Below are 12231 nucleotides of genomic sequence, written 5' to 3' on the forward strand. Positions count from 1 at the left end.
TCCACCAAATATTTTTGAAATTTGGGCAAAAATTAGCATTTTTCAACCATTTCTCTAAGCTGGTCAAAATTAGAAAAAAAAAAAAAAAGGGTCCTACATTTAGATATTTATATCTTATATTTTCTTACTCAAGAATTTGTTTGTTATGTTGTCCAAAAAATGTAAAGTCTTTTCCATTCTAAATATGTACTTTTATATACTTGAGACCAACTATTTAGCCGTTACGAGGCCCAAAAGTTTCCAAAATGACCCAAACTGGAAAAATATGGCATGAACGCTTGGACATGCCTAAAGTACACATAATATAAATTACTAAATTATTATTATAAAAATATTAGTTAGCATGCATAAAATATGTGACCAGCTCCAACAAAACCCGGAACAAGTCGCCAGGCATGTTTTGGAGTTATAATAGGCCTTTAAAGATGACATTCCCATTAGAAAAAAATCAAATTTGGAATTCTTAATTTCATGGTATTTGACCTTGAGACTGAGTGGACTTTCAAATCCTTGAAAATACTTATTAAAAAGCAGTTGAACTATGATAATCCCTATTCAATCCTGTGTAAGGCAGGAAAATAAGTAGCACATTACTCAGACTAGCAATTTTGCAAAATTATCAAGGTATCATTTACAAAATTATCCATATTTAGAGTATTGATGCTATGTATATAATGTTGGTATCATTTGGAAGCTCATTGTCCCGTGCTTACATTTTTATTCAAATCATGAAATGTCAAAAATGCGACTTGTTCTTGGTTTTGTCAGAACGGGTCACATATTACTAGTAGATGATGGATATCACAGTAGCATGATTTCAGATATTTGGCAAGCATCAAATTTCTTAGGACCCTGTGATTGGACTATTTCATTGTAAAGTCCCCCCATCTTTTTATTTAGCAGTTACGAGGCCCAAATGTTTCCATATTTCCAGGGTTTAGACCAACCTTAAGCAAAATGACCCAAACTGGAAAAATATGGCATGAACGCTTGGACATGCCTAAAGTACACATAATATTGATATAAATTACTAAACTATTATTATATTAATTAGCATGCATAAATTCTGAAGTATTTAAAAAATATTTAGTGAGTAGAGAGTACATATATATTATTATTATTTATATCAGGCTTTTGAGCGATACAATAAAACTGTATATTGTACAATATTTGCAAAATACCGGATGCAATACAATATTTTTTAAATATTGTACGCGGTAATCGCAGCGTCTGGCGTCAGCGCTTAACATGGTGAGAGCACAACGCGTCATGATACAACAGCAAAACATTATACACCACAGACACCGTAATGGCACAGGAGATTTCGGACTGTATAAACAAGTAAAATCACAAACTTAATTCGCGGCAATTCTGGATGATGATAACCTTAGGAAATATAATCCACATCTACAAATAAACCCTTATAATTTATAAAATTATTACGAAATTGTCTTTGGAGAGTAAAGAGCAGAAAACAAGAAGGTCAAAAGGTATGCTTACATTACTTTAGGCCTCACATTGGTTAAACCCGGTGGCTAGGTAAGCTTAAATTTCATTTTACCGCATAGCAAAAGCCTGATATAAATAATAATAATAATATTGAATGGCTTATTTTAGTATGATACAAGAATATATTGCACTCGATAGAAAAATATTGCACTTTCGTCTTCACTGTGCAATATTTTTCTATCTCGTCAATATATTCTTAATATCACACTCAAAGCCATTCAATATTATATAACTATTACTACTAGATGAGCGGTATCACAGTAGCATGATTTCAGATATTAGGCAAGCATAACATTTCTTAGGACCCAGTGATTGGGCTATTTCATTTTAAGTCCACATACCCCCTGTGGAATATGTTGATTTATATCTTCCACAGGGGGAAGTTATATTTCAAATGGAATGAGTATAAGAACCAACTCTATTTGAAACTCACCCTCCTTCTTGGAGCTGCCACATGTGGGGGTAGTGTGGATTTTAAATGGAATAGCCCAGTCTATATAATTTATACTTTTCAAGCAGGACCGATTGTTTTCCAAGTTGTCTATCAATTATTATTTATCAATGACAGACACTTTTTAAAAAACAATAAATAGGTTAACAATTGCAAAAGGACAAAAATGTCACTTGTACTAAGATTTCCCTTCACTACATATACAATCTTACAAAAAAAAACCAAGACAAAAAAACCATTTCAAAAATTATTGGGCTATTCCATTAGAAATCCATACACCCCCTATTGAAAAATATGACATAAATCTCTCATACAGGAGATGATGGGTGACTCCATTTGAAATCTTCACCCCTGTGTGGTAGATTAAAGTCACATTTTCATAGCATAAATTTACTATTCTTTTATTAATTTTGGATAAAATATAAACCAATAAGCACCATTCACATTTACCGTTATAAAAAATTACATATTTAAGTTCAGCATGTTTTTACTTTTATTTCCACCCTGTTCCAAACTTGACGCAAGATGAGCCAATATAGCACCATAGGATGTGGACTTTGCCACAGTTGTATCAACCGGTTTATCTTTCTTCTCATGAACACGTTTCCAATGTCTGTTAAGACTGCTACTCTGTCCGAATGCTTTCTGACAGTATCCACACTGGTATGGTTTCTCAACGCTGTGCGTCCTGATATGCTGCTTCAAATTCCTGCGATCGGCAAAAGACTTTTGACAATACTCGCAATGCCATGGTTTCTCATTGGTGTGAATTCTTATATGTCCAGTAAGGGATGCATTGTCTGCAAAGCATCTCTCGCAAAGTCCGCACTGATAGGGTTTCTCTTTGGTGTGAGTTCTTATGTGCCTGTCTAAGCTCTGCTTCTGGGTAAAACCTCTGCCGCAATATTCACACTTGAAAGGCTTTTCCGCGAGATGTGTTTTTTTATGCTTATTCAGGTAAGTTAGAATCCCAAAAGCTTTCTGGCAAATATCACACTTGTACGGTTTTACATTTGTATGACATGCGATATGATTTTGCAGAGGTCTTCTTCCTGCAAAACATTTAAAACACAAGTCACACTGATACGGTTTCTTTGAAGACGGTGAGAATGGGCGAGCCTCTAATAAAGCACTGCTGGATGGTGAAAATGGCGGACTTACTGAAGCATTATGAGCTTTCTTAGACAAACCAGTTTGAAGGCTTGTGAGATGGTTAAATTGAACCTTGCTGGATGTTGAGAATGGCCAACTTGCCAAAGCATTACCAGTTTTCTTAGTCAAACCTGTTTGAAGGCTTGTGAGATGGTTATATTGAACCCTCAACTTTTTGTTGATAAAATGATAAAAGTTTGACTTCTCTCGCAGCGTTCCTGTATAAGAAATTAGAGTTGTTTTACAATATTTTCTTCTATGTCTTCTGATATGATTTCTGAATCGGTCCAGTGAAAGAAACAACACGTGACAATACTTGCAGGTGAAAGGTGTCAACAGCTTCGTTTTTTTCATCTCTGCTTTTTGTATTTATCTTCAAGCTGAAATGAGAACAATAATTAAAAAAATAAAAATTAAATGAGGTTCATCTTGGTCCTAATGCATTCAAATAAGCTCCCTTAGGCAGTTTCACTGGGGAAATGACTTAGGTAGGTTCATCTGGGTCATAATTCAACAATATAGTAAGCTCTCTTAATTTAAACAGTTTCACTGGGGAAATGACTTAGGCAGGTTCATCTGGGTCTTGGTTTTTCTACAAACTATATTTCCAAAGTATTGTGGAAGCTTTTTTCCTTATATGCTAATTTGTGGTACCAGTGTTCGAAATAAGCACTTATCCTCCAGGGACAACCATATTGAGATTATGTACTTTATCCTCTGGACAACCACTATATTTTACCTCTTAAATATGACACATTTTGGGGACAACCAAAATGTTTTGAGGACAAGCAGAATTTATGCTTTAGTTATCCTCTGGACAACCTCCATATTTTCCTTATTTGAAAGAAACAACACGTGACAATACTTGCAGGTGAAAGGTGTCAACAGCTTCGTTTTTTTCATCTCTGCTTTTTGTATTTATCTTCAAGCTGAAATGAGAACAATAATTAAAAAAATAAAAATTAATCGAGGTTCATGGGTCCTAATGCATTCAAGTAAGCTCCCTTAGGCAGTTTCACTGGGGAAATAACTTAGGCAGGTTTTTCTACAAACTATATTTCCAAAGTATTGTGGAAGTTTTTTCCCCTTAATATGTGCATGCTAATTTGTGGTAACTTGTTTGAAGCAAATATGAATATATGAATGTCTAATGTCTATTTGAATGCTTGACAGATACACAATTGGTGCTTATGTTTAATCTATTTCCGTCTGAGGTTATGTTTGTTTTGTTTTATTTAAAATCGATAAAAGCGATGAAAAACTTGCAATAAAAGGTTAAAATTCAAAGAATAAAAGTTAAAATTTGCCAGCCGAAAATTAAATGTTACACTCTATCCAACACGCACAAAGGAATTTTAAGTTTATGTGGTGAACTGAATGACACTTGATGTACTATCTGCTGCAAGGTTCCTTTTAAGCTTTAACCATCGCATAATGCTCAAGACGTCAAGCGTGTGCATTATATAGGAATTAAGTTGTGGAAAATAATATGCACTGGACGTGTCGTAGCAGTACGCTTTAATTTATAAAAGAATTCTGCATGTACTAGTAGTAAGTACACTGGCTTTCAGAGAAGAATGGCAGTCCCTTGCTCAGATTGATGCCAGCGCACTGTTAATGAAATGAGCGACATACGTGAAGCTTTATGTTCAATTTAAAGGCGCAGATCTGCACAAAAAAAAAAAGAATTTGACGCACAATCGGCCAATCGGATTATCAGTCTGTTGCTATGATTGTCAGACAACTGATTCAGCCAATCAGAACCCCACTTCTGAACTAATTCTGCACGCTCTCAAAATGTAAACAAGTGCCGGACAAAAACTTTAGTACTACTTAGTCTACTACATTATTAAATAAATACTAATCAACATGCAGGTATGAAAGGTGAATTCAAATTTGCCATCAAACTGCCTCATTTTATAATATACCATATTATTATTAAAGCCCCTTGAGTAAAGAAAGCCAAAAGCCAAAAGCTGAAAACCGTTTTGTCATAGCACTTTCCGTAGCAAAGTTATATCTTGTCAAAGATTTACTTTCATCAAAAATATTCTGCCAACATTTTAAATGTATCAATTAAAAAACAAAACAGCATAGTCTCATGATAGTCAGTGCAGCTTTTCTATACTGCTATACACAATCCTCTCTGAAATTCTATGTGCGAGTCGAGTGTCTCATCACAAAAAAAATCATATATTATTTGGGTCAAGTGAAGTATAGACAACATATATTTATGTAGGTTTCCTTGACCAATCTTTTCTTTTATATTTCTATGTAAATATGTATTGTGTTTGGGCTCCGGTTTAGGCCAATTTGGCTGACTAGGAAATGTGTTTCAAACTATTTATACCTATAAAAACATGATCAAAAATAAATTTCTCGTTCCGACTTCTGATCAATCGAACGATTACTGGAGTGTAACATAGAACTTACCGTTTGTCTTCCTGTAAACTTCACCTTCTTATCTACAGATTTAAATGACAATTAATGACTAGGTTCACGCGTAAACGTGAAAAAGTTTCAATAAAAATTTCCCAAAACTGTGACTTTGGGGCAGCACACCACTAAATCCTTCCGCATTTGGTGTAACCCTTGATAGTCCCGGTAAACATAGGTCGGTAGTGCAAACAAGTGGGTGTCCCTTGGGAGCAAGATGAGTAGCCATGATTGTTTATTATAATTAAATTAAAAGATATGCAATTGGTAAATGTTCAGAATATCACAAAATGGTGCATCTTGATCTGGTCAAAAGTTTGGCTCCCAAAACTAATCCGCGTACGGATATGGTAAGGAGGCATTCGTGCAAGCTGAAAATAAGCGTGGCGCTGTTCAGGTCCCCGTAGCTTAAAAGTTAGTCTCAACTTGTGTCAAAAAACCCATTTTAAATTAAATTTTAATCTTTATTTAAGACATTGGTGCTACCAAAATATGAAAAATGGTTTTACATGGGGTAGAAAAACAAACTTACTTTCATGTATATTTACACGTATTTCAATGGGAGTTTATTTAGTGGTGTGCGCCCTTCGAAGACTCATTTTTTTAGGCTATGGGCATGATTGATACCTGATTTTAAGTGCCAAAAAGTTGAGATTTTTGCCTGAAACTTTTCTATTTGCAAAGAAAACATGTCTTGTTTCTGTTACCGTCTACAAATACGCGATTTCATTCTTAAACGCACACGAAATTTTCTTCAAAACACAAGTTCCCATCGAATTGACAATTTAAGACCGTGCTATAGAAATGAGCTATTTTGGCCTTAACATCATAGGAGTGGTCACTTTTGATTATCCCGGTGCTGCGCGATGATCCCGTTGCCATGAAAAACCAGTGGTTCATCACGTTTTGACCGTGACAGAGTCGTAGTATACTATGATATCACGGTGATAGTACTTATATACACTCGGTGTGCATTGAGGTTAATTTGCATGTTGGTATTTTCGTATTTGCATAATGTTAGGAGAAAATAACCCGTTCATTTGATGAAGGTATCCAAGGCTATATTTAACAGATTGGTACTGGCGTCTGCTCCGGATTGATACTTGCATGGGATCTGTGTTTAGGGCTTAGGGGGCTCTCATTTTCTTCGGAAAGGGGTGGGTCCCAATTATACGGAGGGGGGGTGGCGTGGAGGTTTTAAAGAAAAACAAATTGATGACCAAAATAGAGAGTCACAAATGACCACAGATAGTGTGTTTAATTTATTCAAAAAGACTGATTTCAATAAAATTTTAGCGTAGGGTAAGGTGTATCGTTGGGGGGGTCATAAAATTGTAGTGCCGGAATAGGGGGGTCGCAATTTCATTGACGCTCACTTTTTGTAAATTTGGATCCCTCGCATCCAAAGAAAATTCTAGCCCCTCTAGGTGGTATAATATTTAGGCCTACATGATGCAGTCATGTCTACAGTAGAATTCATCTCGACCTTTGCAGGACTTAACCCCATTAAAAGCTATTAAACCAAGATAACACTCATTGAAACAGCTCAACTGATTAAATCGGATCTTCTCTGGTTGTGCACAAGTGACTGTTTTCATGTGCGATATCGCAATAAAGATGGTATTCATAGCTTCAGTTGGGTAACCGATTATAAAGGAAACGAAAGGAAACAATGTTATGTGTGGCTTTGTTCACGAAATCAGACAATGTCGTGCTTTTTGTAAACCAGCATTCTTGAAAATGAGCAACATAATGATTTTTGACTTAACACGGTTTAGAAATAATTTCTTCATATTTTTGGTGTTATCTGTCGTTTACATATCCTTCCTAAAACACCAAAGTACGAGTATTTCCAAACATCTAAATTTGCTAAAAATTTAGGACATGTTACAAAACTATATTGTCTAGAATTTTAGAAGAGTACTTTTAATATTGGCCGGTTATTTTTCACACAGCGACGTTAACTAGGCAATGTACTATTACCTATAACATTAACTAAAACACCAAAGTACGAATATTTCCAAACATCTAAATTAGCTAAAATTTAGGACATGTTAAAAACTATATTTTCTAGAACTTTAGAAGAGTACTTTTAATATTGGCCGGTTATTTTTCACACAGCGACGTTAACTAGTCATATCCCCATACTGTTAACGTAGGGCTATTTGTAAAGGTCACGCGTCAATGGGAAAGAGCACTGTGTATTGTGTATAGGAAAACGGACAGTAACTGCAGTATGACTTTCGTTGAGTCGTTCCGTGCGAGACACGCTTGGGTCTTGATATGGTCAGGCTCAAACAAAATGTTGAAGCCAGGCTAAAGAGCATTGGCCTACAGAAAAATAGGAGGCGCGTGTTGTTTAGGTATCTTGCAATATTATACTTCATAAAAGGCACAGAAAAACAATACTACGGTGGCAAATAGTATGCACAATTTCCTGCTCGCTGTCGTTTTTAGACAATTTCAGTGTTTTTTAAACTATGCCACAGAATTAAGCCTATGCGGTTTCCAAATTCCAAAATGATCTGGCCTGTCATTGTGTGTCAGGTAATGGATGGGGGCATTTTAAAGGTACGCGGCCCTACATGGGTTTCAGGGGGTTGGTTTGGAGTTAAAAGGGTACATGTTGGAGTTTCCTAGATGTCATGGGGTTTAAGGGCATGTGTTGGGGTTTACAGGTACAGGTTGGGGATAACTTTAGGTTAGAGTTTTAAAGGTACATATGTTGGGGTTAGGCCTACGTATAGGTCTACAGTTTGGGGACAAGGGCCTACATGTTGGGGTTTAGGGAAGGGTAGGCCTACAGGTTGGGTTTGGGTTTAAAGGGCAGGTCTGACTTGTGGGAGTTTTTAAGGTACACGTGAGGCCTACATGTTGGGGTTTAAGGGTAAATGTTGGGCTTTAAGGGTATGCCTACGTTTGGGGGTTAAGGGTACGTGTCGGGGTTTAAGGGTACATGCGGTTGGGCTTTTAAGGGTACATGTTTGTATGTTGGGTTTCAGGGACTGGTTGGGGTTCAAGGCAGTTCAGGTAGTTAGGCTTTAAGGGTACGTGTTTGTTGGGTTTAAGGGTACTGTTTGGGGTTTAAGGTAATTCAGGTTGGGTTTTAGGGTACGGATTCTAGGCCTAGGTTTAATGGCATGTTGGGGATGGGCTGGGTTTGCATTTGTATCCATCAATTTTGTTTGTGGTAGTCATAGTACTTCCATTGGCCTCCAAACACCCATTATTGATCTGATTTATTGCTTCCTTCTTGAATGCCTGTCTTTAACAAGTTTGGATGATCACTTTCTCTTAACAATACATTCCACATTTATTTATGAAATGTTTGTAATTTAAACCAAAATTCATGACTTTTCAAGGCAGTACAGGACACGCATTATGAAAGTACAAGGCTTACGAAACTACAATGCTGAAAGTGGTTTTGGAATAACATAATTTTGATTTAGCAAACACATAACACATTTTATGATTTCGAATTAATTGTTTTTGAAGGTTTCATGATAGTGACCCAATAGTGATGTCAAAATAGACATATCACATCCAGTCTCCTCCTGAACTTTTCCATGATTTTTGTGCCTTTTTCAAAAAATAATATGTCATGAATTTTGCCGACATATTATTGCAACACTGGTGAATATATTTATAACCCTGATGATAGTCATGATACCTGGTAAGAGACAGAAAAACATGAAATAATTACACTGGCTAATGTTTAATTTCTCTCTTGAACTGTTTATTATTATAGCATCATAATAGAACACTTAAAATTGAAATACTAAAAGTTACGTAATTTCTCGCTTTACATACAATAATAGCAATCATGTGCTTGTGCAATTATTAGGACCACTCAACCATCTGTTTTTATGCATGTCACAATATACATACACATGCAATTTACTAACAATATTTTTCTTTGGTACACAAACTCAGTCAAGTAATAGATAACTTTATTTTTCTATAAATGATATTTAATGTAACTGGTATGTTTTCAATTGACATTGATTTATATTTTTATTTAATTTATTATAAAAAGGGACTGTGCATTCTCAGAAATGCATAATGGGCTAGTATTCCAGTTGAAATCCACAGGGGAGTATGTTTTTCAAATGTAACTGGTCAGGGTTTATCATTTTGAAACCCATACTCCCTCTGTATTATGGCTTTACCTATATCTTCCACAGCTGGAGTGAGTATTTCAAATGAAGTTACCCAATGGTTTATTCTATTCAAAACTCATACTCCCTCTTTGGAAGACTTTAGCTAAATCTTCCACAGGGGTGGTGTGGATTTTAAATGGAATGGCCCAAAAGTTACTAATCCAAGATAAAAGTATACATTTTTGGAAAGGAAATTATCTAAATATAAATACAAATTTGGGGTGACAAGAACAATGTTGAAGAAAATAAGAAAAAACCTCATGATTTTGCCTAAAATTGTTTGGAACACACTATAGGAAGGAAAAATCCAAAATTTGGATTTTGTGGTTTTTTTTGTAACCTAGACTCCAGTTTAGGAAGCGCTCAGGCCTTATTTTGAATTATTGACCAAATAAGACGAAAATTCAACAATTAAAAAATAAGACCAATATCCAAATCATAAAAAACCGTTCCATGAATGGAGTGTCTAATTACAAAAACAAACAAACATGAAATCCAAATTTGGGTACAGTGTGTTCCAAATAATTGAAGGCAAAACAATGTGCTTTTTTGAAGTTTCTTCAAAAAAATACTTTTTGCATAACAAAAATATATACGAGTAAACATATAAAAACATATAAAAATGTGTACTTGCATTAAATTTTGTTTAATTTAAAGTTACAGCACTTTTAATTAATGCATTTCTGAGAATACACAGTCCCCTTAATATGACACTTTGAATAAAACTTACTTTTAATCATATATGACAGATTTATCCAAGATTCTCACCCTGACTTGATGCTCATTCATTTGAAACAAAAAATGTTGGGGGGGAGGGGGGCTCAAATTAAATTTTAACAGGGGTGTGCTGATGGCAATCTGAAACCCTACCCATCTTAAGGGATTTTTTTTACCTAAAAACTGCTGATTTGACAAATTTTTTAAAATCAGGTCATATTGTAACATTTGCTGAGGAGAACAACCTCATGTTTTTCAAAACTTAACACACAATGTTCACAATACTCTCCATGCAAGGCGTCTTGGGACCAACATCAGTCACATTTGAAGGAGTGGCTCACATTGGCGGCTTATGTGCTGGTATTATACAGTGATTTTCTTTGTATTGCATCATTTGCTCAGGCCAAATTTAAAAGAGGACATATCTGACAGTGAAAACTAACATTTTGTGGAAAAGAAGTTAAATTCTATCTCTAATGGAAATGTTATAATGTTGCAATGTGGGTAGCTGTAAGGGCTATCTAGATACACATTACATTTAACTTTTGCTAATTTCAATCTGCATAATTTTCAATTATGAATAATTTTTTGGACAAGTCAAAATCAGCTCTAATTAATTATGCAGATTAAAATTTGCAAAACTTTTAAAGAAGTTTGCTTCTATTGTATTTGTACTTGTACTACATATGTACCAAGTCTCAGCTAGATAACAGCTCCTTACTGTTACCTAGCAAATTAAATTAATATACAGGGTGTTCCAGAAAAAGATTACAAGGTGAATGAATTTTGACATAAGCTGACAAATAAGCATCCAAATCCAAAACATAAAAAACAGCATGTAGCCCTCTTATTCTGCATCTTACACACTTGAATCGGTTGACTGATTGCAAAGATATGAGCGATTACATAACATACATCTCAATTCATTTCATTAAGTTTGAAAGAAAGATCATTCAACACAATGCACACTAATGCTTATCAATTGACTTTGTGTTTTTTTTTGGTGAAATTCTTTTTATTCTTCTTACACAATCTGTGTTTTGCTAAACATGTAATAAACTTTTGTTAAAATGTGAAAATACTGTGTGATATTAAAGCTTGAATCTAAAATGGTGCTTGGTACTTGTAAATATATTTTTTCGTTAATATTAATATAATTATTGCATAAAGAATTATTGTATAAAGAATTCCAGCTGACAAAAAAGGTTTCTCACACAATAATTAATGTTTTGGAATTTTCCAAGAAATGGCTATGTAAAATGAAAATCTGTTTAAATTTGAACATAATGTTGCATGGTATCAAAAATCACACGTAAAGATGTACAAGCACTTGATCATTGTCATCCTTGGCTCACATGTTCTTTGGAAAGTTGCAATATAACATATTGCACAACACAAAGAATTAAAGCTGGAAAGCTTGCAAAAATCTCTTGCAAAAAGTTTTCTTGGACAAAATGTTGCTTCAAATATTGCCATGAATGCAAAGTTTTAACTTAAAAAATTAAAACATTAAACATAATATAGCACAGTATAAAAATTAGAAGCTCTAAGCTCATGACTTAATCATGTATTTCTTGGGTTTTTGAAAGTTTAACATATTGCGTAAAGAATTACATCTGTTAATTATATAGCTATCCAATTTCTGCAATCCATGTTAAGTTTCTTACAATTCAGGCACTGTGTATCAAAGTAAAGGCAGATCAAATGTTATATTCACTCACGTTTTTCACCTTCAGTGCAAGCATGATTAACATAATACCATCGTATAAAATAGATCAGAGGACCGAATTGAATGAGATACACAAA

At 34.7% G+C, this 12231-nt stretch overlaps 1 protein-coding gene across 1 annotated transcript; it reads right to left on the reverse strand.

The window, feature by feature from the left end:
- Positions 1–1769: 1769 nt before the first annotated feature.
- On the reverse strand, positions 1770–5658 carry LOC140171736 (uncharacterized). The gene is made up of 3 exons (XM_072195084.1): positions 5546–5658; positions 3852–4041; positions 1770–3492 (listed from the first exon to the last, which is right to left on the reverse strand). The coding sequence occupies exon 3, from the start codon at positions 3464–3466 to the stop codon at positions 2423–2425; it is 1044 nt and encodes a 347-aa protein (XP_072051185.1). The 5' UTR covers positions 3467–3492; positions 3852–4041; positions 5546–5658; the 3' UTR covers positions 1770–2422.
- Between the last annotated feature and the right edge of the window lie 6573 nt (positions 5659–12231).

This window comes from Amphiura filiformis, chromosome 1 (genome assembly GCF_039555335.1).
Source record: "Amphiura filiformis chromosome 1, Afil_fr2py, whole genome shotgun sequence".
NCBI classification, from domain to species: domain Eukaryota; kingdom Metazoa; phylum Echinodermata; class Ophiuroidea; order Amphilepidida; family Amphiuridae; genus Amphiura; species Amphiura filiformis.

Excerpts from the sequence above, each read along its gene's own strand:
- LOC140171736 (XM_072195084.1), bottom strand. The coding sequence starts at position 3,466 with ATGAAAAAAACGAAGCTGTTGACACCTTTCACCTGCAAGTATTGTCAC.